This window comes from Mobula birostris, chromosome 18, assembly GCF_030028105.1.
Source record: "Mobula birostris isolate sMobBir1 chromosome 18, sMobBir1.hap1, whole genome shotgun sequence".
Lineage (NCBI taxonomy): Eukaryota > Metazoa > Chordata > Chondrichthyes > Myliobatiformes > Myliobatidae > Mobula > Mobula birostris.
The window spans coordinates 60,891,165-60,918,572 of NC_092387.1; the positions used below are offsets into that span (position 1 = coordinate 60,891,165).

The 27,408-nt window shown below is 43.9% G+C and overlaps 1 protein-coding gene across 1 annotated transcript; it reads right to left on the minus strand.

Annotated features, from left to right (window-relative positions):
- Positions 1-4,422: 4,422 nt before the first annotated feature.
- LOC140211889 (neuronal acetylcholine receptor subunit alpha-3-like) lies at positions 4,423-26,043 on the minus strand. Its single transcript, XM_072282075.1, has 6 exons — positions 25,986-26,043; positions 25,274-25,413; positions 25,132-25,176; positions 19,307-19,416; positions 8,970-9,966; positions 4,423-4,638 (listed from the first exon to the last, which is right to left on the minus strand). Exons 1-6 carry the CDS (start codon positions 26,041-26,043, stop codon positions 4,510-4,512), a joined length of 1,479 nt encoding a protein of 492 aa, XP_072138176.1. The 3' UTR covers positions 4,423-4,509.
- Positions 26,044-27,408: the final 1,365 nt, after the last annotated feature.

The window sequence follows — 27,408 nt, forward strand, 5'->3', positions numbered from 1 at the left end:
AGCATTTTGTGTATGTTGCTCTGGATTTCCGGCATCAGCAGAATCTTTTGTGTTCATCTTCCTCCTCCCCATCCTGTGTAAAATCACTAGTTTGCTGTCTGTTCAGGAACCTAGTTAACACTGACTAAATAATCAGGCCCAACTCCACCTGAATGTGAATGTTTTGACTAAATGATCTGTGCATGGTCATGTCCTGTCGGGCTTGAATAAGGTAGCCAGTCAGGAATATTATATCAATTGATTCAGCTACCTGTCACCAGTTGGGTTCACCATATCAATACACAGCACCATTATGCTTTCATTACTGAATGGTTGATATAACTCTCTTGCCTTCAATGCTTCTACTGATTCTCCCCATCTCTTCCACTTCCCAGAAGATGTTGACTTACTCTAGTGTCATTTCTCAACTTCCAGTCGTTTTGGTATGTCCAAGCAGCACCTTTCCACCTGGGAACCACATGAGCACAGGGGCTCAATTTCTGTCATAGTCATAGTCATACTTTATTGATCCTGGGGGGAAATTGGTTTTCGTTACAGTTGCACCATAAATAATAAATAGTAATAAAACCATAAATAGTTAAATAGTAATATGTAAATTATGCCAGGAAATAAGTCCAGGACCAGCCTATTGGCTCAGGGTGTCTGATCCTCCAAGGGAGGAGTTGTAAAGTTTGATGGCCACAGGCGGGAATGACTTCCTATGACGCTCTGTGTTGCATCTCGGTGGAATGAGTCTCTGGCTGAATGTACTCCTGTGCCCAACCAGTACATTATGTAGTGGATGGGAGACATTGTCCAAGATGGCATGCAACTTGGACAGCATCCTCTTTTCAGACACCACCGTCAGAGAGTCCAGTTCCATCCCCACAACATCACTGGCCTTACGAATGAGTTTGTTGATTCTGTTCGTGTCTGCTACCCTTAGCCTGCTGCCCCAGCATACAACAGCAAACACAATAGCATTGGCCACCGCAGAGTCGTGGAACATCCTCAGCATTGTCCGGCAGATGTTAAAGGATCTCAGTTTCCTCAGGAAATAGAGACGGCTCTGACCCTTCTTGTAGACAGCCTCAGTGTTCTTTGACCAGTCCAGTTTATTGTCAATTCGTATCCCCAGGAATTTGTAATCCTCCACCATGTCCACACTGACCCCCTGAATGGAAACAGGGGTCACCGGTACCTTAGCTCTCCTCAGGTCTACCACCAGCTCCTTAGTCTTTTTCACATTAAGCTGCAGATAATTCTGCTCACACCATGTGACACAGTTTCCTACCGTAGCCCTGTACTCAGCCTCATCTCCCTTGCTGATGCATCCAACTATGGCAGAGTCATCAGAAAACTTCTGAAGATGACAAGACTCCGTGCAGTAGTTGAAGTCTGAGGTGTAAATGGTGAAGAGAAAGGGAGACAAGACAGTCCCCTGTGGAGCCCCAGTGCTGCTGATCACTCTGTCGCTCTCTGTAAGGAGTTTCTACATTCTCCCTGTGAACGTGTGGGGTTTCTGCAGGTGCTCTGGTTTCTTCCCACATTCCAAAGGTGTACAGGTTAGGACTAATAAGTTGTGGGCACACTCTGGTGGCACTGCAAGCATGGCGACATTGCAGGCTGTCTACAGCAAATATTCAGACTGTTGTGGTCATTGATGCAAACAACATTTCACTGTATGCTTTGATGTACATGTGACAAATAAAACTAATCTTGAATCTGTTCATATGATTGCTGATCAGTGTATCTGGCTGGGGCACAGATTACCTTGTGGAAAAGTGCCACTTCCCGGGCCCAGAGCAGTCTCTTCATTTGTGCCCACTAAGTAAGTCGAAGAGGAATTTTACAGTTAGAACATTTCTAGCCAGATTTCATTCTTACTTACTGTCTTGGATTTTTTTTTTTCAGGAGTCCACTTGGATTTTTGATGGTAAATGAGTCTGATTAGATGAATTTGTGGAAACAGGCCCTGTTTCTATTGTGATTGTCCCACCCTCTCCCCATAACCTTCACCCCCTTATCAGTCAAGAACTTATTAATCTCTAAAACACCCAATGGCTTGGCCTTCATAGCCCACTGTGACAATGAATTTCACAGATTCACCACCTTCTGGCTGAAGAACTTTTTCTGGATAGGAAGTTGCAATGCCAATTTTGGTTCCCTACTTGTCACCCACTTATAATAACCACGGGATTGATCATCAAAACGATGATATCCTTGCTGTGACTTGGTTCACTGTGATTTGATCTATCTGTACAACGTAAATCCCTTGGTGACTGACAGTTTGGTTTCACTTCTCTAAGCTCGCTCCTGTTTTTGTTTAGTAACTGAAGGCTGTTTGCCGGGTTATGAGTGCCTGACTTATGGACAGCACTACATGCAAACAAGCTCCCACAATATAGTCTGGCATGGGTACAAACATTAGTTTCCTATATTAATTGTTCTTATCGGTCTTTTGATTTTAGCCATTACAGTACTGTGGAGGTATGGTTCCTATATTGTGTATGGCAGCGGTCCCCAACCACCGGGCCGCAGAGCATACGTTACTGGGCCGCGAGGAAACAATATGATTTGGCGATATGAGTCAGCTGCACCTTTCCTCATTCCCTGTCACGGCCACTGATCAGCCATTACGCATACGAGGTCATGACCCATGCGTCATCCGTGTCAGGGCGGGAAGGCGATCAACTCCTCGAGCTTGCAAATGACGACGGGCTGAAAAGTATGTTTGACATAACATCTCTGTCAGCATTTTAGATCAAAGTCAAGGCTAACTATCCTGAGATAGCCACGAAAGCACTGAAATCATTGCTTCCATTTCCAACATTTTTCTGCGAAGCGGAGTTTTCTGCAATGAATGCAACGAAAACTAAACTGCAGAATAGACTGGACATAAGGAACCCCCTTCGAGTATCGCTGTCTCCCATCACCCATCAATAGGACCGTCTTGAGCCCAGGGCTCCCACTGATTCAGCAATATTGGTACGTTGCAATGATTTTATATATTCATACGGGGAAAATATGTGCTGTGTGTTTAATATCCAAATGTTACTTAAAATGTTATGATGCTATTGACTTATAAGTGACCTATATAACCGTATAACAATTACAGCACGGAAACAGGCGATCACGGCCCTTCTAGTCCGTGCCGAACGCTACTCTCACCTAGTCCCACTGACCTGTACTCAGCCCATAACCCTCCATTTCTTTCCTGTCCATATACCTGTCCAATTTTTCTTTAAATGATCATATCGAACCTGCTTCTGCCACTTCTTCTGGAAGTTCGTTCAACACTTACTTCAAGTTCCCCTGATAATTGATTTATCATTATATTCGTGCGAGGAAAATATGCGCTCTGTGTTTAATATTAAATTCGTTAGATAAAGCCTTTTAGAAACAAAATTGATTGTATTACCAACGTATCACCTATATTCCGGTAGTGATTAACACCCACCCCCACGAACAGAATCGCCAAAAAGGATTTGCTGTTGGGGGGGAGGGGAATTGGCAGGTAACGACGCGCATGCGCATTGGTGCCCGCACAAGGCTTCATGGTCATTGTAGTCTTTTGAGTAAACAACGCATTTGACTGCTACTCTTGTCCGTTGGCAATGCTACCTCACACCCCCCCCCCCCACCCCCCGGGGTCGGCCGGTCCGCAAGAATATTATCAATATTAAATCGGTCCGCAGTGCAAAAAAGGTTGGGGACCCTTGGTGTATGGGTCCTAATGCCCTTCCCTTGGACAACATCAGTGTCATGGAGAGGGGAGACTTGCAGCATGGGCAACTGCTGGTCTTCCATACAACCTTGCCCAGGCCTGCGCCCTGGAGAGTGAAGACTTTCCAGGCGCAGATCCATGGTCTCGCAAGACTAACGGATGCCATTTTGTGTATTTTCTAACTCATGGACAAAATAAACTCAAAGATTGAGTCATAGAGCACTACAGCACAGAAACAGGCCCATCAGCCTATCTACTCCATGTCGCACTCACACTACCCTCTGAGTAAAGAAACACAAAACCCATTTGATACCAAGTAGACGGTCAGTATCTAGACTTCTATCCTTTGCTTCAAATTTCGACTGTTTCATTTTATTTCTCTCATTTCACAATAAATATGCTTGAAGAAAATAACTCACAATTCTATATTCCACACTCTCCTTTCCATTACTCCTCAATTTCCCTATCACTTGGCCGACCTGAGAAACTTGATTGAATTTGGTCTTCCTAGCAATCGGTTTCTTGGATTCTGAAGTCTAATTTGACGACATATTTACATGCATCTATATCCATGGGCCTTTAACATCAGAACAAAGCTTATACGGCACGTGCGTCAGTAAGTGAAGCAGAAAAGATGACAGATAGTTTGCAGAAATATACATTTTCTCCAGAAAAGTTGTAGCTCTTCCGTTTTCTGTGCCCCCAACCCTCCCTCTCCAAACTTCTTAATGCACAGGGTCTCCTAGTATTTTACCCAGTCTTAAAAGCAGCATCTGTGTTTACGGCACAGTCCCTGACTCTGCTCAGGTCTCACTCGCAGACATCAGTGGCTGCAGGAATGATCCAGTCGACCCCAAGATGCACATCAGAATGAAGATCCAGAGGAAGATCCGATCGATCACCAAGGCAACGTACTTCCAGTCATCTTCTATCTGAAGGGAATGCCATTGAAAGGAAGTTCAGAAACTACAACTGAAGTTTAAAGGTTACAAACCAAGTGTACCTCAAACATGAGCAGGGCAGTTGAAGATTAATATTTCTTATTCACTGTCCCATTGCATACTACCAGGCTGGTGACAGTGGGGGTTAGCAGAGTAAAACCCCCTCTACTGACCCATTACATTTAACCAACTGAGGAAATATGTATTTACACTCAGTGGCTGCTTTATTAGGTACCCCATCTAGATAATGCAAATATCTAATCAGCCATTCATATAGCAACAACTCAATTCATAAAGCATGCATACATAGTCAAGAGGTTGAGTTGTTCAGATGAAACATCAGAATGGAGAAGAAATATGAATGACTATAAGTGACTTTGGAATGATTATTGGTGCCAGATGGGGTGTTTTTAGTATCTCCAACTGTTGATCTCCTGGGATTTTCATGCACACCAGTCACTAGAATTTACAGAGAATAGTACAAAAAACATTCAGTGAGCGTCAGTTCTGTGGGTGAAAATGCCTTGTTAATGAGAGAGGTCAAGAGGGAATGGCTAGACTGGTTCAAGCTGATTGGAAGACAAAAGTAACTCAAATAACTATGTGTTACAACAGTGGTTTGGGCATCTCTGAGCACACAGCACTTGAACCTTGAAGTGGATGGGCTAAAGCAGCAGAAGATTTCACTAGGTATATCTAATAAAGTGACCACTGAGTGTGGATTCCACTGACATTAGAAATCAAACCTGACTCCTCTGCTTTGTGGATCAGCATCATGGGCTACAAAATCTTTAAAAGAGGACAATTTAAGGTTAGTTTTTTAGTGATGCCAGTTCAGTAAGGATTGGACAAAAATGATAATTTTTTAAAAAACCTGCTGAAAGAAAAGCACATGTACACACACAAAGTTGGAGGAACTCAGCATGTCAGGCAGCATCTACAGAGGGAAAAGAACAGTTAATTTTTCGGTCGAGGATCCTTCATCATGTGTCTTAAGACCCTTCATCAGAACTGGAAGGGAAGGGCATAGAAGCCAGAAAAAGTTGATGGGTGGAGGGATAGCTGTACAAGCTGGCAGGTCAGACCTATCACCTGCCAGCTTGTACTCCTATCCCTCCACCCACCACCTTTTTCTGGCTTCTTCCCCCTTCCCTTCCAGTTCTGATGAAGGGTCTTAGCCTGAAATGTCGACTGTTCGTTTTCCTCTGTAAATGCTGCCATATCTGCTGAGTTTCTGCACCATTTAGTGTGTGCTTCTCCAGAGTAACAACATCTATAGGATCTCTTGTCTCTGAAAGTGCATTACAATCCTTCACCACTGGATGTCGACATGTTCCGTGATTTCCTTTTCATACTTGCTTGCTCACTCATTTGTCTTGATGTCACATCTACTAATGTCCAGCTGGTAAAGTCAAAGTAAATCTATTCTCAAAGTACATATATGTTACAATATACTACCTTGAGATACATTTTCTTGCAGGCATTTACAGAAAAAGAAATATAATAGAATTCATGAAAAACCTATACATAAACAATGGTTGACAAGCAACCAATGTGCAATAAAAAGTAATACTGAGAATATTACTTGTAGGGTTCTTGAAAGCGAGTCTGTTAGTTGATACCTCTCACATCATGTAAACTCTGAGAGAGTGTATCTCTTTCGCCCGTTATGCCGCTGATGTTTTGGGCTGGAAAGAAGGTCCTCCATCTCTGGCGGTGTTCTCAATTTCCTTCACCATGCCAGTAGCTTCTTCTTGGTTTTCACTATTGTCAGTCATGCAAGTCCCGGATGGAGACTAAGGAATACCGTCGCACACAGATGTAAAAGGATTCTTCACTGCTGTTTCCATAACAATTTTGTTAGACCAGTCAGGGTTGTTAGCCCTGAGCTGAACCTCTGAACCTGGAGGACCGGTGGACCACTCTTAGTCTGACCTCTACCCATTGATCTATTTGGCATGGGTGACCCTACCAAGAGTCAAAGCCTACAGGCCTGACTCCAGCCAGCATATCTCTCTGGGTCATTGAGGCACACAAGCCTACAAACCATGACCACCTTATGGAGGGTGAGAGTGAATGTTGAAGATTAATGATTAACTTTATCTTCACATGTATATCAAAACTTACAGTGAAATGCAATGTTTGCATCAAATCTAGTCGGTGAGGATGTGCTGGGGGTAGTCTGCAAGGGTTGCCATGCTTCTGGCCCCAACATAACACACCCACAATTTACTAACACCGACTGTACCTCTCAGGAAATGGGGGGGAAACTGGAGCACGTGGTGGAAACCCACGTGGTCATGGGAAGAATGTTATGGAGAGAATGCACAAAAGTCCTTACAGACAGAGGTGGGAATTGTCACTGTAATCTTGTACCTTTTCACACCTTGTAGCACACCAAGCTGCATTTTTGCCATTTCTGTAGCATTTGACAGTTTTTTTACAAGGTTGAGTTGCTAGCTCTACACTCAACCCAGCACAGATGGAAAGCATACCGAATTCGAACTCGGGACCATTCCCTCGACGTCCGGTCCTGACGCCACTACACCACCAGCCGGCTGGTTACTGTAATAGTATTACACCAGCTGCTATGCTACCGTGCCACCCAATCTCAAAATCTTTGGGTATTGATTTGATAATTCTGTAAAGGGCAAATTTCCGTACACTGAATGAGCTTAACACAGGAGTTGCCTGTACTTGCAAGTAGATCTACACGCACGATAGCAACAAAGACTAGAAGCATTGCACAGCTTTGGTGAACACCCGCCAACAAATTTCACTGAAATCCCACTGCAAAATTGCAGTCTGCCAGCTTGGCAGTGTGGAACTTAACCAGAAAGTACCGTATATACCTTGTTAAACAGCAAAGGAGAAAAAACCTGTAGATGATTAAGGAATTAACAAAGAAAATTAAAACAGAATATGAAAAACAGATGGAGTTTATCATGGACTCATTGACTCCATCTTGGCTCTGGGCAAGAGCAATTCAGCTGGTCCCATTCCCACAGGTCCTGTAAGTTATTTACTTTCCAGAAGTTATCCACTGCCCTTCGAAATGAGTACACACATGCTCAGTGGCCACTTTATGAGGTACAGGAGGTATCTAATAAAATCACCACAATGTATTTGTGTCTGTTCACGATCTTCTGCTTTTGTAGCTCATCCACTTCAAGGTTCAAGATGCTCTTCTGCACACACTGCTGTAACCAGTGGTTATTTGAGTTATTGTCACCTTTCTGTCAGCTTGAAATAATCTGGTCATTCTCCTCTGACCTCTCTCATTACTGCTCACTGGATTTTTTTTCCCCTTGTTTTTTGCAGCATTCTCTGTAAACTCTAGAGACTTGCGTGTGAAAATCCCAGGAGATCAGCAGTTTCTGAAACGAACCTGTCTGTCACCAACAATCATTCCATGGTCAACGTCACTGAAATCACATCCCCCCCCCCCCCCACTCTGATGTTAGATCTGAACAACTGAACCTCTCGACCATGTCTGCAGACTTTAATGCATTGAGTTACTGCCACATGATTGGCTGATTACATATTTGCATTAATGAGCAGGTGTACAGGTATCTAATAAAGTGACCACTAAGTATAGTTCACCTATCTCTCCATCAGGCTCTGGTTTCTTTTGCTATTTACCTCTCCCTCTCCCCATTATCACCTTCTTTACATATCAGATTGCATCACCATGCCTCCCTCCCATGATGTTGTGCTGACCTTATGATCTTAGAGTAGGTTAATCTAACCCCTCCTACATAACTCTCCATTTTTCTATCTTCCATGTGTCTGTCTAAGAGTTTCTTAAATGTCCCCAATGTATCTGCCTCTGCCACCATCCCTGGCAGGGCATTCCATGCACCAACCACTTCATGTAAAAAAAACACTTACATTTCACACCCCGCCTCCCCCATACTTTTTTTTCAATCACATTAAAATTATGCCATTTCTGTCCTGGGAAAAAGTCTCTGGCTAAACACATTATCTATACCTCTTAACACCTTGGACACCCCCCATCCTCTTTTATTCCAAAAAGAAAAGCTCTAGCACACTCATCCTATCCCCATAAGACATGAGGATATCTAAAATACTCCAGTGTGACAGAGCCAGTCATGGGATTAGATAGTACAGAAACAGGCGCTTCGGCCCGACTGGTCCCAGCTGACCAAGATGCCTTATCCAGTTAGTCCCATTTGCCTGTGTTTAGCCAATAACGACTCTCTAATACTTAACTGTGTCTTTCTTGTACCTTGTGCCTTGGATTATAAAACATTGAAATCTGCTCTGTGTGTGTAAAGATGTGGAACATCAGTCTTTCTCACCTCCTTGTCTTCATTCTGTTGCTTCATCTGTTCCACAATGCGTGTGATGCTTTTAACAGCTTCTTGAACTTCAGGACCAGGGCTAGGGGTTGTGAACGAAGCCTCCGGGGTCTCTACACTGGTGCTTCGTGTTAGATAGATCCCCATGTCCAAGGATCCCAGCCTGCAGCCCCTGCAGCAGGTGCATCGCAGGCCCTGGCTGCAGGCTTCTGACGTGCCGCTGAAGTTGGAGAGCTCATCAGTGCATTCAGGCGGACTGAGGGGCGTTGGGCCTTCCTGAGCTCCAGCCTCTTCTCCCGGCCTTGTCATGAACAGGAGGCGCGGCAGGGCCCTCAGAAAGAAGGTCTTCACCCAGCTTGGCATGGTGTGAGTAGAGGGGCTTCTGTAGTGGACGTTGAGGACAAAGACAGTTATGATGATAGAGAGCACCACAAAGATCATAATGAAAAGAAGGTATTCCTCAATGAGAGGGATCACCAAGGAGGTGGATGGAACACTCTCCGTGATGCCGAGGAGAAACACAGTGAGTGAAAGCAGAACTGAAACCGATAGGGTTATCTTCTCACCGCAGTCGGAGGGTAGCCAGAAAACCAGGACTGTCAGAAAAGAAATCATTAGACACGGAATGATCATATTGATGGTGTGGAATAGAGGCATCCGTCTAATGTAAATGGAGTAGGTTATGTCCACATAGATCTCCTCACAGCAGTTATACTTGATGTCGTGCTTGTACCCAGGGGCAGCGATGATCGCCCACTCGCCGCTTTCCCAGAAGTCCTTCTGGTTCATCTCGCTGCCAATCAGGGCCAGGTCAATTTTGGCTTTGTCATGGGTCCAGGAGCCAAATTTCATGCTGCAGTTCTGGTAATCGAATGGGAAGTAGGTGACGTCCATCTTGCAGGAGCTCTTGAATATGGCTGGTGGGACCCAGGTCACTGTACCATTGGACAACAGCAGCACCTTGGTCTTTTCCTCCACTTGGAAATCCGCAACTGCACTGAAATCACAATCCAAATCAGCAGAACATCAGCAGCAGTTCTGTGGTCAGCTCCCATATTCCAGACCATAGCCAATAAAGGTAAACATCTCCTCTGTCTTATTAACCACCTTATCAACCAGCCTTGGTATTTCAGGCACTTTCTGACTGGAGGCCAGATACCTGTAGTATGCCATAGAGATCAGTGCTGGGTCCTCCATTGTCTGTCATTTACATCAATGATTTGGATGAGAATGTAGGTGGCATGATAAGGAAGCTTGCAGATGGCACTAAAATTGGTGGTATAGTGGGCAGTGAAGACCACAATTTATAGGATATGTGGCCCATTGAGTCTGCTCCACCATTCAATCAATCATTCTCTGACTTCTGGTAATCTATTTTTCCACTCTCCATTTTGGTTCTCCTCTCACCGCTTCTCTTCATCTGTCCATTTCCTCTGTCTGGTTTAATGGTTCTGTGCCTGTATTCACTGGAATTTAGAAGAATGAGGGAGGACCTCATTGAAACCTACTGAATATTGAAAGTCTTAGAGTGAACATGAAGAAGATATTTCCTACAGTGGGGAGTCTAGGACCCCCCACTCAGAATAGAAGATGTCCCTTTAGAACTGAGATAAGGAATTTAAAGTGGAGGTTGATAGGTTCTTGATTATTAAGGGTGTCAAAGGTTATGGGGAGAAGGCAGGAGTATGTGGTTGAGAGGGAGAATAAATCAGCCAAGATCGAATGACAGAGCAGACTCGATGGGCCAAATGGCCTTATTCTGCTCCTACGTCTTATGGTCTTGTAGAGCCTTTCCTTCTTCCCTTTCTCCTTTGGTCCACTGTCCACTCCTATCAAATTCCTTCTTCAGTCCTTTACCTGTGTCTGTCCATCACTTCTCTACTTCCCACTTCATTTCCCCTTCACCTTGTCTCAGCTATCACCTGCCAGCTTGTACTCCTCCCTCTTCCTCCTCCTTATTGTGGCTTCTGCACCCTTTCTTCCCAGTCCTGATAAAGGTTCTCAGCTCAAAACAATGGCTGCTTACTCCCTCTATAGATACTTCCTGACTTGCTGAGTTCCACCAGCATAGCGCGTGTGTTGCTCAAAAAATAAGTCGACTTTGCAAAACAAGTTATTAGTTAAAAAAGTCAGAACCAGAGGCAGGTCCATGGTAATGCAACGGATGGAGTGTAGTTGTTGAATTGGGATTAAGGTTGTGCAAGTTGGTTTAAGAATCTGACGGTTGTAGGAAAGTAGCTGTTCCTGAACATGGTGATGTGGGACTTGAGGCATTTTTACCTCCTGCTTCTACATCCATAGCTCCTCTGCCAATCAGTACCATGGTGCAATGACACTCCAAGGTTCTGAGAGGCTTACCCGAGGACAAGCACAAGCGCACTCACTACGTGAGAAGCAGGGCAAAGGACAGAGGCAGGGCAAGCCCTGTGGGACAAATGTAATCTTGCAATGAAAGCATACAACATAGAACATAGAATAGTACAGCACAGCACAGTACAAGCCCCTTGACCCATGATTTTGTGCCGACCCTTTACCCTACTCTAAGATCAATCTAACCTTCCCTCCCACACAGCCCTCCTTTTTTCTATCATCCCTGTGCCTACCTAAGAGTCTCTTAAATGAATAAACTCTTCTTGGGCTTCCAGCTAAGCACAGATAATGATGTTAACCAACATTGTGATTACAAACTCTACCATCTTCATCAAGGATGATGCCTGGGCATATCTAGTCCGGTGATACATATGTATCCATCCCTCTTGTTCCTTATCCAATCAGGTTTCTGCTGTCCCACCTTGTTTACATTGGAATTCCAGTTCTTGCTTAGAGTGAGACCTTCATCTTTATTAAAATTCTTTTCCTTTTGTTTTAACTCAGTGGCTTCCTTCACCAGGTAGTCCTAAAAGCCATTGGCGCAGCACAGTAGTTTTGTGCCGTCGAAGTCAATCCTGTGGCCATTGTGAATGCAATGTTCTGCTACTGCTGATTTCTCCAGGTAATCCAAACGGTACACTTCTGTGCTCCTTGATGCGGGTTTCCGCCATGTGTCCCATTTGGCCAATTTACGCTGCTCCGCATTCACAGGGAATCCTGTAAACGCCAGCTGTCCTGAGTCCCAGGTCATTTTTGATCCACATAAGCTGGGACCTCATTTCCTCACAAATTTGTGGATGGTATTAATCCGGTATTTCTTCAGGATCCTGACGATCCTTCCAAAAACTGTGAAATATAGAGAAGACAGGTGGTAGCAACCGGTTTCTCCTCATTAGGTTTTTCCGTCGGCCCTCTTAAGGGCCCCAATTGATTTTTTTCACCTTGTAACCACAACGAGGAGGAACCCATCACTACCTGCTGTCTTCCGTGTGAGTACAGAGCAGCGTATATCGGCCAGACGAGACGCACAGAGGAAACCTGCGTCAAAGAGCATAGGAGGTGTATCATTTTGGGTTACTTGGAGAATTAGGTGGTAGCAGAACATTGCTTTCTCAATGGCCATGGGATTGAATTCGATGACACAAAACTGCCGTACCGCGCCAATGGCTGTCGGGACCACCCCGTAAAGGGAAGCATTGAAAGAAAACTAGAGGAAAATAATTTTAACAAAGACGAAGATCTTGGCTCTAAGTAAGAACTGGAATTCGGTTGTAAACAAGGTGGGCAGCAGAAATCTGATTGGATCAAGACTACCCAATCATGAGGGATGGACGACAGGGGTACAAATACCACTGAACTAGACATGCCCAGGCATCATCCCCGATGAAGATGGCAGAGTTTGTCATCAAAACGTTGGTTAAAATTGATATCTGTACCCAGCTGGAAGCCCGAGAAGAGCTTATTGGTCATATACGCCAGAAAAGCACTAGATCCTTTTTCAGTCTCTTAAATGTTCCTAATGTATCTGCCTCTAACACCAGCCTTGGCTGCATATTCCATACACCTACTACTCTCTGTGTATGTAAGTATGTTCTCTGGTATGGAAGTTGTCCTGTCCAAGACCGGAAGAAGCTGCAGAAGATCGTGAACACGGCGCAGCACATCACACAAACCAATCTTCCGTCCTTGGACTCACTTTACACCGCATGCTGTCAGAGCAGAGCTGCCAGGATAATCAAGGACACGACCCACCCAGCCAACATACTTTTCGTCCCTCTTCCCTCCGGGAGAAGGTTCAGGAGCTTGAAGACTCGTACGGCCAGATTTGGGAACAGCTTCTTTCCAAATGTGATAAGACTGCTGAACGGATCCTGACCCGGATCTGGGCCGTACCCTCCAAATATCCGGACCTGCCACTCGGTTTTTTTTGCACTACCTTACTTTCCATTTTCTATTTTCGATTTATAATTTAAATTTTTAATATTTACTATCGATTTGTACTCCAGGGAGCGGGAAGCGCAGAATCAAATATCACTGTGATGATTGTACGTTCTAGTATCAACTGTTTGGCGACAATAAAGTATAAAGTAAGTAAAAGTAAGTAATTAAATAAATATGTGAATAAGTAAGTAAACAAACAAACAAACAAACAAATAAACCTATCTACCTATGACATACCCCCTCTACTTTCTTCCAAACACCCCATAAACTAGGACTATCATCATGAGAACAACTTATTGAAGTAGCCGTCCGATGAATTCTTCTTTCAACCTTTTAGGTTTAAGTGAGTTGTTTGGAAGCAGTTCTGTCAGTAGGTTTTGATGGTGGGCTCTGTTTCCTTTCAGTTACTGCATATTATTTGACCTAAGCAGCCAGAATAAGATTGGACTGATGCAAAATGTATGGGAACATTAATTCCAATTAAAATCAATAAATTATTCTACATGAATTGTGCATTTAATGAGACTGGCCATCCATTTCATGGATAAAAAGCTCTAATCTGCTATGCGTATTGATTTGTTGCATCATTTGATGTGTTAGCTTAGTGTCCTGTCGCTGAATCAGAAAGTCAGGGGTTTAAATCTGTTTCAGTGCACCTAGGTAAGATTTTCTCTTGGGCTGCAGTCAGTAATCCACCTGACCAAATGCACCAGCTTAACTCTGGAGGGCTGCCTGGAAGAACTACAGATATACTCTATGTAATTATTCAGTTCATCCTGTGGGGAGGGAGTGAATAGTTATGAGACACAACCAACTTCTAGCATAAAAGGCCAAGGACAATCAGTCTATGGATAACATTCTGCATAGGTTATAGAGTCACAAAGTTGTGCAGCTTAGACACTGCTCTTTGCCCTACCAAGTCTATGATAACCATCGTGCTTATCTGTATTAATCCCACTTGTCTGCATTAACTCTCTATCTCTCTATACCTGGCTCATTCATGCATCTGTCCAGATGTCTTCTAAATGTAGTGACTGTTCTTGCCTCCACCACCTCATTCCAGACACCAACTACTCTTCATGTGTAGTTCCACTTTAAAACTCTTCTATCTGACCCAAGAACCTTTTCCTCTAGTTGTAGATACCCCTATCATAGGAAACACACACTAGCTACCTACACCTCTCATAATTTCAAAGTACATTTTATATCAGAGCATGTATCCTGTACACAACCTGAAATTTGTCCTCTTCACAGACATCCACGAAACAAAGAAACTCTATAGAATGATAGAAACATTGAAGACCCCCTCCTTCATCCCTTACCAGAAGCAGCAGAAAGAAGTATTGATCCCCCACCCCCACCATGCAAGCAACAGTAGCAATATATAATTTTGTATATTTTCATCAGTCTCCTTCACTCCAGGGAATATAGACCTAGCCTATCTGATCTCTCCTAACATCTCTGGCCTTGCAGTGCAAGCAACATCCCTCTGAATCTCTTCTATAGCTTGTTGACATCTCTCCTGTAGGGTGGCAACCAGAACTCACACAATGCAAAACGCTGGGGGATCTCAGCAGGGCAGGTAGCATCAATGGAGGGGAAAAACAGTCGACATTTTGGACTGACACCCTTCATTGGGACTGAAACGGATTGAAGAAGATGGGAAGATGCTAGATTTTGTTCAACAGTGACATGGAATAACTTTTGTACTTAATGCCTTAACCCAAGAAAGCATGAATGCCATATGCCATCTTTGCCACCCTATTTACCTTTGTTGCCATTTACAGAGGACAATGTGGACCAGGTACTTGTACCCTAAAGTCAATAACACTCACCAATGCTCTGCCTCTCATCATGTGTGGCCTGCCTGGTCCAACTTCCCATAAAGCACCAGTCAAGTTCTATCTGTCTTTTCCTTGTTCACTTTCCTAGTTGATTTCTATCTTGCTTTGATCTTACACCATCAACTTCTATGAGGAGACATTTCTTCAGCCAGACGGTGGTGAATCTGTGGAATGTGGTGGAGGCCAAAATATTGTGTGTATTTAAGGCAGAAGTTGATAGGTTCTTGATTGGTTAAAGGATTAAGGATCACAGGGAGAAGGCAGAATCGGGTTGAAAATGATCAGCCACGATGGAGTACATAAACGCGAGATTCTGCGGATGTTGGAAATCCGGAAGGACACATGCATACACAAGCACACACACACTGTGCTGGAGGAACTCTGCAGATCGGGCAGCATCTATGGTGAGGTATAAACATACAATGTTTTGGGCCAAGACCCTTCAGCAGGACTGGAAAAGAAGTGGGAAGGAGCCAGAAGAAGAAGATGGGAGGAGGGAAAGGAGTACAAGCTGGCAGATGGTAAGTGAGACCAGGTGATGGGGAAAGATGGGTGGGTGAGAGAGGGGAGAATGAAGTGAGAAGCTGGCAGGGGGTAGGTGAAGAGTATTCCAGAATAGAGAATGGAAAAACGGCACATTTTTCTTCACTGTCTTGTACAACTTATACATAAATTATGTATATTTATGTCCTGATTTTTGTTTGTACCTCAATATCTCATATGACAATAAACCTGATCTGAATTCATCTGAAGAGAGGTGAAAGAAGCTTCATCTCTCATTAGTAATTTGACTGAGTTGAGCCAAGGAACGTTGCCTTTCTCCCGGCACAGGCAGGCTTCTGCTATCTCACCCATACAGCCCTAAAGTAATACAGTATACAGGCCCTTTGGTCCAACTCATCCATGCCCACCAAGCTAGACCTATTTGCTCACATATCCTGCTAAACCTCTACTTATCCGAATATCTATGTATGCGTTTTTTTTTCAGAGTCATTCTTAGAGATGGCACAGTGACATTACCAGTACAGATGCTGTCTTACACCTCCAGTGAGCTGGATTTAATCCTGATGTCTGGCGCTGTCTGTGTGGAGTTTTCACGTTCTCCCCATGACTGCAGGGGTTTCCTCTGGGTGCTTCAGTTACCTACCACTTCCCAAAGTCATGCAGACTGTTGGGTTGATTAGGCAATGCAGGTTGTGTGTTGGTAAATGTTAGAACCTCATTGGGAGAGAGAGGTCAACGTGGGGGAAGAATACAATGCGATTAATCAAAATGGATGTTTGATGGTCAGCACCCAGACTTGGTGAGCCAAAGGGCCTGATCCATGCCGAATGACTTCAACACTCAGTTCAAGCCATACTAGATATTCACAAACATGGATCACTGGGGAATAGTGAATAGAAGTTACAGAATGAAGCTCAAATGACCCTTCAGCCCAGAGAAACATAAAACAAAGGAACACAATTAGGCCATTTGGTCCATCGAGTCTGCTCCACCATTCCATCAAGGCTGATTTATTTTCCCTCTCAACCCCATTCTCCGTCTTTGTCCCCATAACCTTTGAAGCCCTTCCTAATCAAACATAGAAAACCTATAGCACAATACAGGCCCTTCAGCCCACAATACTATGCCAAACATGTACTTTAGAAATTACCTAGGGTTACCCACAGCCCTCTATTTTTCTAAGCTCCATGTACCTAACCAGGAGTCTCTTAAAAGCTTTTCTTCTTGACTAGATTTTCAACAGCCTTTGTACACCACGGTTTCTGTACCCTACCATCCTTTCCCTGTCTCATTGGAACGTACCTATGCAGAATGCTATGCAAGTATCCCCTGAATATTTGCCACATTTCTGCTGTACATTTCCCTGAGAACTTCTGTTCCCAATTTATGCTTCCAAGTTCCTGCCTGATAGCTTCATACTTCTCCTTACTCCAGTTAAGCGCTTTCCTCACGTGTCTGTTCCCATCCGTCTCCACTGCTATGGTAAAAGAGATAGAATTATGATCACTATCTCCAAAATGCTCTTCCACTGAGAGACCTGACACCTGACCAGGTTCATTTCCCAATACCAGATCAAGTACAGCTTTTCCTCTTGTAGGCTTATCTACATATTGTATCAGGAAACCTTCCCGAACACACCTAACAAACTCCACTCCATCTAAACCGCTCACTGTAGGGAGATGCCAATCAATATTCGGGAAATCAAAATCTCCCACCACGACAATCCTGTTATTATTACACCTTTCCAGAATCTATCTCCCTATCTGCTCCTCGATGTCCCTGTTACTATTGTGTGGTCTATGAAAAACACCCAGTAGAGTTATTGACGCCTTCCTGTTTCTAACTTCCACCCACAGAGACTCAGTAGACAATCCCTCCATGGCTTCCTCCTTTCCTGCAGCTGTGACACTGTCTCTGATCAGCAGTGCCACGCTCTCACCTCTTTTGCCTCCCTCCCTGTCCTTTCTGAAACACCTAAAGCTGACACTCTAAGTAACCATTCCTGCCCCTGAGCCATCCACGTCTCTGTAATGGCCACAACATCATAGCTCCACGTACTGATCCACGCTCTATGCTCATCCACTTTGTTCATGGTGCTTCTAACATTAAGATAGACACATCTCAAACCATCAGTCTGACTGTATCCCTTCTCTATCACCTGCCTATCCTCCCTCTTGCACTGTCTCCAAGCTTTCTCTATTTGTGAGCCAACAGCCCCTTCCTTCATCGCTTCGGTTCGGTTCCCACCCCCCAGCAATTCTAGTTTAAACTCTCCCCAATAGCCTCAGCAAACCTCCCTGCCAGGATATTGGTCTCCCTCGGAGTCAAGTGCAGCCAAGAACCTATTAACCTCTGCTTTAAAAGTATCCAATGACTTTGCCACTTGTGGCAATGAATTCCACAGATTCACCATCCTCTGGCTAAAGAAGTTCTTTCTCCTCTCTATTCTAAAGTCCTTCTATTCTGAGGCTGTGTCCTCTGGTCCTAGACTCTCCCACAATAGGGACCATCCTCTCCATGTCCACCCTACCTAGGACTTTTCATATTCAATGAGATTTCCCTTCATTCTTCTAAATCCCAGTGAGTATAAGACCAAAGGCATCAAATATTCTTCAAATGTTAACTTTAATTCCAGGAGTCATTCTTGTAAACCTCCTGGACCCTCTTCAATGCTGGCACATCCTTTCTTAGATAAGGGACCTACAGGAGCCATATATTCTGTGTGCACATTTATTATGGCAACTACTCACATGAATGGGAGCATAGTAGAGGCAAAGTGAATAAGTTGTCTATTCTTGCTTATTTCATGCCAGTTTGTGGCTTGGGACCAGCAGAGATCATATCTTTGCTGACCATTGAGATAACGCTCAATAATGCTTAATTGCATGTTTTCTAATTACTAATAAAGGATCAAAATAAGGAATTCGACTCTTTGGAGCAATCATTGGAGCTGTGGGCATGTCACACAAGTATAACGACTCTGTCTGAGCTCGCAGGCTGGCCGCAATTGTTTTGTTTCATTTTGGATCAATTTTGCTGTTACAGGGCTTCAAACTGCTCACTGTGTGTTCATGCTGGTCACAAAACATGTAAGCTAACCTCACTCATTAAATTTCGGTCTGCTGCAGGATGTAGCAAGTCAGGTGCTTTTCATATTAAATGTAGTGAGGATTCCTCCCTCTGCCATCCTCTCAGACTCCTGTCAATAAAACATCCAGGATTTACCGAGCATCTCAACGAAGAGTTTGTCAAGAGCCCAAAGCAGGGGCTAATCCGGATATTTTTGTCGGCCTCTTCATGGTAACTCTGCATAGAATCATACACCTTGTGATCTAACCCACTGCAGGATTTCAGTTGTGGTAGTGCCTCACTTGGTTTAATTTGTTTAAATACACCTTGGTGGCAGGCCCTTTTGGCACAACGAGCCCACGCCGCCCAGTTACACCTATGTGACCAATTAACCCACTAACATGGAAGTCTTTTGGGTGAGGGGAAACCAGAGCACCAGGAGGAAACCCACGTGGATAACGTACGAACTCCTTACAGACAGTGGCAGGAATTGAACCCGTGTCGCGAGTGCTGTAATAGATTTAAGGAAACAAACTGCTGCACTACTCTGCCACCCATCGGCAAAGATTGTAGTCCATTTGGGCCCTGTGACACGCTGATGTTACTTACTTGTTGTACAGAATGATATCTGGCTTCCAGATTCTGTCCGAAGGAACTCTAATAAAGCGGACTCCTTCGTATTCTGCAGGGTCCCACGTTAACCTGTAATCATTCCATATCTGAGGGTGTCAAAATGAGAACAAAAAAAGTTAAAGATACAGTAAAGACAAGTATATCCAGCATGAAATGAAACTGTACGTTGTTCGAATCGTGTAGTGAAATTGCATTTTGTGAATTTAGTCATGTTACTGTCTTGGAGGTACAACTAAAACTGTTTCCTACTTTCCCCTACTCTCTACCCTTGTGCATATGTTTGTTCACTGATATCTCACACTTCTCCATCAACTTCATGAATTGTTTATTTCAGACAATCTGCCCACAAGGACATCTTCAAGCAGCAATGCCTCAGAAAGGTGGTATTCTTCATGAAGGACCCCACCACCCAAGACTGGCCCTTCTCTCGTTGCTACCATCGGGGAGGAGCTACGGGGGCCTGAAGAACCTTCAGCATTTTGGGGACAGCTTTTTTACCTCTGCCATCAGACTTCTGAACAGTCCATAAACTCATGAGCACTACCTCATTACTTTGCTTTCTTTTTGTAGTATTTAATTTTTAAAAACATTTCTTATTGTAGCTTTTAATTTTTTTAATGTACTGTACTGCTGCCGCAAAACAACAAATTTCATGATTTGTTATTATTGGTGATAATAAACTTGATTTTGATTCTTATTGTAAGTCATGTCCTTTTTAAAGAAATGCCTTGATGCTGTGCCCAGTACGTCAGTGTCGATTCAGATTTACATTCAGATTTATGTATCACATGTACATTGAAACATACAGTGAAATATGTCATTGTGTTAACAACCAACATTGAAGGATGTGCTGGGAGCAGTCCAGAAGTGTCACTACACATTCTGGCACCAACGTAGCATGCCTGCAATGTTTGGCAGCACAAAAGAAGCAACAACAACAAAACAAGATAACAACAGCAAAGCAAGACCCTTACCCACCCTCTCAATCACACAGACAATCCTCCAACCCCAGGATAGGCCTCCCCTCTGGGCCTCCGGTCCTTGGCCACAGACTCTCAGACTTGTGAACATCAGACCTCCAGCCCCTGTTTCAGACTTACAGACTCATGGACATTGGGCCTCTGACTAACCAAACCATTACATCCGAAGCCAAGGTGGACCAATCAACAGGTGAAGTTGTGGGCCCGAGTGACATCCACAGCCACCACCTCAAAACCCCCCACGTTCCACCACTGCAATATTGTGAATGTTGTGGTTATCAAGGCTACTTTGACAGCTCAAACCCTTGACCTCAGCTATTAACAAAAAGAGATTCCCATGCAAGTAACACAATAACTTGCCTTGGATTTATATTACTGTTTATTTACCATCCCCATGGCACAGTAGCTTAGTGGTTACTGTACTGCTTTACAGTGATCAGAAGATCGGGGTTCAATTCCCACTGCTGTCGATAAGGACATTCTCCCTGTAACTGTATGGGTTTCCTCCGGGTGCTTCAGTTTCCTCCCACAGTCCAAAGAACGCACGGGTTAGGGTTAGTAGGTTGTGAGGATGCTATGTTGGTGCCAGAAGTATAACGATACGTGGGCTGCCCCGGTACATTCTCAGACTGTGCTGGCAATTGACATACACAGCACATTTCACTATGTTTCAATGTATAGCACACATGACAAGTAATGCTAGTCTTTAATCGGAGTCTAATTCTTATAAATCCTTTCTACACAGGTCTGTGAGAGCACCTTCACCACGTGGACCAGCTGAAGTTTAAGGGGTCAGATGACAGTGACTTCCAAGGGCAGAAATAAACAATTCATGAAGTTGATGGAGAAGTGTGAGATGTCAGTGAACAAACATGTGCACAAGGGTAGTGAGTAGAGGAAAGTAGGAAACAGTTTTCGTTGTACCTCCGGGACAGTAACATGGCTAAATTTGCAGAGGCTTTGGTACAGTCGCAATGTTTAATTAATGTGTTGAACTTCCTCCTCAGTGACATCTAAAATATGGTTATTGTTGCAATTAAGGAAAACATTGCAGCTGATTTGTACATAACAAACACCCAAGAGTAGTAATATGTTAATAATTAGATTATTTGTCTTTTAAAAAATATTTAAAAATAAATACTACCTTTCAGCTCCAAATCGTGCTGGCCACTTGACAGGCTGTGTCTATAACAGTGCAGTATTCCCTTGTACCGGACTGAAGTGTTAGTCTGGATCCGAGCACAAATCGCCCCTGGGATTAGAAATCTCAACCTTCCAACTTGGAGAGGTGAATTCAATTGATTGAACTACATCTGACATTCAACAAAATGCATTTGCATTTTTTCAATATTTTTTTTACAGTGGTCTCCCATAACACTGCTCACAACAGAGAACAACATACAGATCTCATCTATCTTAGGTCTGCTGAGTATGTATTAACAGCAGCGCGTACTGCAAATACCTAGCAGCTCAGACATCATTCCTTGGAAAAGAAGCAGAGGTAACCTTCTATCACCTTAGAATACTGATAAGGAGGAATTTCTTTAGCCAGTGGATGGTGAATCTGTGGAATTCATTGTCGCAGACTGCTGTGATGGCCAAGTAATTGGGTATATTTAAAGCAGTGGTTGATAAATTCTTGATTTGTAAGGGCATCAAAGGTTACAGGGAGAAGGCAGGAGCATGGGCTTGAGAGGGATTATAAATCAGTCATGATGGAATGGTGGAACAGACTCGATGGGACGAATGGCCTAATTCTGCTCCTATGTCTTATGGTCTATCACAATGGTATATTGCTATTGTAGATATATAGCTAATGCAGGAACGGTGTCAAATATTTGTACGTGTAGTTTAATGCACGGAATTGCTAAGAAATTGTTTGTTTGCACTTGAGTGGTTTTCAGCTGTGATATTCAGTTTGAACTAGAAATGTAAGTTTTATCCAATGACTTAAACATCATTGATAAATCATACCCATAGTGCATGAAATGAGAAGTCACCAGGTTGGAGCAACATCAATGTTCACCATCTGTGTGTGTTCAAAGTTAAAATGTATTATCAAAGTATATATATACACACACAACCTCGAAATTCATCTTCTTGCAAGCACTCACAAAACAAAGAAACACAATAGAAATCACTAAAGCATACACACAATACTGCCACATATCCAATTTGCAAAAGAGGACAATGCGAGCAAATAGTAAGAAAAAGTAAACAAAACGACATGGCACGTGAACTGCTGAGTCCACAGCTGGGAGCCAGTCCAGTGCTGAGGCAAATGAAACCTGTCCAGGAGCCCAGTGGCTGCAGGGCATCAACTGTTCCCAAACCTGGTGGTGTAGGACCCAAGACTCCTGCATCTCCTAGCTGATGGTAGTCGTGAGAAGACAGGGAGACTGGTCAAACGCGGGCAGATATCACTGAACACGATGCTTGATGCACTCATAACTCGACACTTTAATTGGTGCAGAATAATGGAGTGGGTTTTTGCTTCCACCACCAGGCCCTAATGCAGCATCCACCTCTAGCAATGGCTGCCCTGACAGTACCTCCACTCTTGAGAGTCTAGTTCGCCGATTCCCCCAGGAGATCATAAAAAAACCAGATCATTTAGTCAGTTCAAAAGTACATCCTTAAAACGAAGATTACAGGCTGCAGACTGCAGCAATCACTGTTCAGAAGAAGTATATCTACTAATCTTGTAGTTTTGTGAGCTGTCTGAAAGGCACTGCCATTGGTTGCTAGTGCCATCTTCCCTGACTCATTAATATCTAACCATAAGATCATAAGACTTAGGAGTAGAATTAGGCCATTTGGCCCATTGAGACTGCTCAACCATTCCATGATGACATTAATCTTAATCCCAATCTCCAGCGTTCTCTTCATAACCTTTTACACTAGGCTATTCAGTCCATCGAGTTTGCTCTGCATCATGACTGATTATTATCCCTCTCAACCCCATTCTCCTGCCTTCTCCCCAAATCCTTTGATACCCTCACCAATCAAGAGCTTAACAACCTCTGCTTTAAATATACCAAATGACTTGGCTAAAGAAATTCCTTATTCTAAAGGGACATCCTTCTATTCTGAGGCTGTACCTTCTGTTGTAGACTGTGCCACTATTGCAAACATCTAACAGATTTACAATATTTTCATTAAGACTGCTAGTCTTCTAACCTCTGCTGGTGAGGATCCTGCTGGGTTCAATCATCCAATGTCTTGTGCAAAAGACCAGTTCTAATACATGAGCTAACCTGCTTTTATTGTTCAACTGTCCATGTCCAAATGAAGAGAATGCTGTCCATTTCTAAAGGCAATTAACAGTCAACCATATTGCATTGGACCAAGAGCCAAGCACAGGCCTAACCCAACACAAGTAAAGATGTTGTGTTTCCTTTGCTGAAAGAGCACCAGTGGCCCAAATTGTTTATTTACAACAATTCAAAGTTTAACATTGACTATTAGTCCATTCTGGATTCGAGAGCATGTCATGAGGATAGGTTGAGTGAGCCAGGGCTTTTCTCTTTGGAGAAAAGCAGGATGAGAAGTGACTTGATAGAGGTGTACAAGATGATAGGGGGAATGTCAGAGGCAGTTTTTTTATGTAGGGAGTGGCGGGTACACGGAATGCACTGCCAGGGGTGCGGATACAGTAGGAACATTCAAGAGACTGTTAGATAGGCACATGATTGTCTGTCTAAAAATAGAAGGCTATTGATGTCAGAGTAGGTTAAAGGGCAGCACAATATGGCCTGTACTGCGATGTACTGTTCTATATTCTATTACTGATAGTAGCTTTGTAATTTCAGATTTAATTAAATAACTGTAGTGTAAATCAAATTCTGAGAGGCCATATGGAGCAAGTGGCAGGGACTTGAGCAAAGATGATGCAAGAGGGACCTCTGAAACGGGAGACATAGACAGACAGAGCAGAGAAGAAGCATTTGGTACTTTTCCTCCACAGGCATTGAGAATGTGAGCTGGAACATCGCATTGGTTAGACCACTCTTGGTATACTGTTTATGATTCTGGTTGCCAGTACAGGATGTGCTAGCATTAGAGAAAGTGCAGAAGGGATTCACCAGGATAAACATTAGGGGTTTTGCAGGGCCTCAGCCTGAAACATTGACTGTTTATTCCTCTTCATAGATGCTACCTGAAATGTTCAGTTCCTCCAGTATTTTGTGTGTGAAATGCATCAGGATGTTACTCGTAACGGAGGGCTGTAATTATAAAAAGAGATTGGATGGCTGGGTTTAACCTCACTGGAACATGGGAGGCTAAGAGGTTCCATACAGAGATTTAGAAAGCAATACGGGGCACACATGAGATATTTAAACATGGCATACATGAATAGGGACATTATTGTGCCCCTGGAGTGGGACTTAAACCCAGCACCTTCAAGTTTGAGAGTGCTGCCCACAGACCATTGCTGACAATCCCTTCTAGCATTTAACTTTACTGATTTCACTCTCTGTCCAAGTTGGGAGCAGACTTGGAACTCATCATCAAACATCTCCAATCCACCATGGCCAAGTAAAGTCCGGCTCAGTGATCTCTGTCCTTCCACACGTTCCTGAGACCCGGATTACCTTCAGCAGACATCTCAAAGATAGTAGCCTCTGCAAGACTCTCCCAATCCATTGGTAGAGAAAACAAACCGAGGCCAGTGACAATCATTTGGTGTGACAGTTAGATGTACCGATCTAAGCATTAATTGTATACTTAGCAAATGTCCAGATATCCAATCTCTCTCAGTCTCACAAGCTAACAAGTCGACGTGGACCCACCCCCGTCACTCTAAACGCGGATTCTCACATGTTTCAGCCAGAGATTGGTCTCCATAATTTGATTGACTTCGTCCTGCAACAAATCAGGCAGAACGTTATTAGGGCGGCAGTTGACGGCACGGAAGAGCTCAGTAAAGCGGAGCGGGAGAAGAGTAGGGTGGATACTGTACCACTTTGATGAGCTGAGACAGCGACACCTCAAAATGCACGATGACAGGCTCCGACACATTCTTCACCGGCCGACTGTGCCGGCTGTAATTGCCAAAGAGTTTTGCGAATAGCCTTTTCTCTCCATCTAACGCAAGAGCGCCTTCCAAAGGTAGGAGAGGATGGCAAACAATTTAAAAAGTATGAATATTACTTTTAGTTACTCTTTCAATGAAACGTGATGGCCCGGCATAAAATGACAACATGTACAGGGAGAGTGAGACCCCCCCCCCCGAAATAATCATTAAAATAATCAATCCAAAGATGCTGGAACATTGGATAAGATTTCACACACACACATTTTGATTGGGACTATTAATTGTGCCAATTTTGTTCCATCCAAAAACGAAGTTTCAGACTGTAGAGCAACGCACAAACCTGCAGGAGGAACTCGGCGGGTCAGGTAGCAACTGTGAAGGGACACGGACGGACCTCATTTCGAAACAAAACCCTTCGTTTGGACCACACGACCCTTAACTTGGATTATCTAGTTCCTTCCCTAGATGCTGCTCGACTCGCTGAGTTCCTCCAGCATCTTGTTTGTTGCTACCAGTTCCAGCGGCTGCAGACTCCCGTGTCTCGTTCAGGAGTGCATCGGACGAGATGCACACTGGATAGTTGTAGGATAAACCGCGGTAGATCCGAGTAAGCAAGGCACGCCGAAGTTAAACTTACCTCCGAGCATCAGGAGAAAAGGCCATGCGGCCCGTGGCGTGCACAGGGTAGCACACATTTCGCGCAGGCAGGTGGTGCTGAAAAAACAGTGCCTGCAGGAAGCGCAGCGAACGGAGTGTGAGCTCTCTGTGATCCCGGGCGGAGCCGAAACGGACAGGGGTGTGTCCGGCTGGGCGGCGGTGCTGAAAGGACAGCGCCTGGGAAGAGCAGCTGCCGGCGTGCGGGTTATGGGTGATGCCGAGGCGGAGCTTCAGGGGCTGGGATAGAGACAGTCCTTGCCCCTCCGGCTGATGGACATGCTGTGTCACACACCATTTAGTCACGCCCCTCCCTCACATACAGCGGCCTTGAGGTACTGTACTGGAAAAGTCCGCGACTTTTCACAGGAGGGCCATCAGACCCCGTGTCACACCACTGGACAATCGTCTTTAAGCAGCGTCATAGTTCGAGAGGGAATGAGATTTGAAGAGTGGAAGTTCGGGAGCTGAAACACGACCGCACTCCAGAGGCCGGATGTGAAATTAGAGATCTGAGGTTTACGGAGTTACATGCCGTTAGAAATAGGGAGAGGCAAGTCTGCTTTCTAAGTCGTACAACCACCTTTTACAGCACAGCTTTTCCTTACGTTTGACCTTCCAGAGTGGAACACTTTACATTTACCCTAACTAAATTCCGTTTGCCATTCCTCCGCCGAAATCTGTAATTGCTAATACGAGAGAGCAAAACTTTAAGATGTTTGAAGGAAAGTATAATGGGCGATATCAGAGGTAGGTTTTTTACACAGAGAGTAGTAGGGTGCATGGAACGCGTTGCCACGGGTGGTGGTAAAGGAAGATATAGGGACATTTAAGAAACTCTTAGACGGGTTGAAAGAAAAATAGAGGGCTATGTGAGAGTGAAAAGTTAGATTGATTTTAGAGTAGGTTAAGATTGTGGGCTGAAGAGTATGTACTCCGCTGTACTGTCCTACGGTTTACATTCTGCTCTAACCTGTAATACCACTCCACAAATCGTGGTGTTCTCTGCAACATTTGGAAGCTGGTGTTTAATAGGCTTTTGGAGAGACAAGTGAACATGCAGGGAATGGAGGGATGCAGAGCATGTACCTGCAGAAAGGATCTAGTTTAATTTAGTACTGTGTTTGATGTGGATATAGTAGGTTAAGGGATTGGTTCTTGTGCTGTACTGTTCTTGTTCTATGCTCTAATGTCTTGAAAGCAGCTATAAGAATTTTAAGGGGAAATTTGAAAAAAAACTTGTAGGTGCTGGAAATGCAAAATAAAAACAAACAATACTGGAAACAGGTAGCAGGTCAGACAATGGGTGAGGGGAAGCAATCGGAGCTTTTAAAATTAAAATGCCGTCTTTTGGGGTCAAAGTGATTTAAAAAATGTTCAACAGTAAATTTGGTTTTGGAGACAAA

Excerpts from the sequence above, each read along its gene's own strand:
- LOC140211889 (XM_072282075.1), bottom strand. The coding sequence starts at position 26,043 with ATGTGTGCTACCCTGTGCACGCCACGGGCCGCATGGCCTTTTCTCCTG. Across the intron at positions 25,177-25,273 it reads TGTCTCAGCTCATCAAAGTG|GACGAAGTCAATCAAATTAT; the intron begins GTACAGTATCCA and ends GATTTGTTGCAG. Across the intron at positions 9,967-19,306 it reads GATATCATTCTGTACAACAA|TGCAGTTGCGGATTTCCAAG; the intron begins GTAAGTAACATC and ends TTGTGATTTCAG.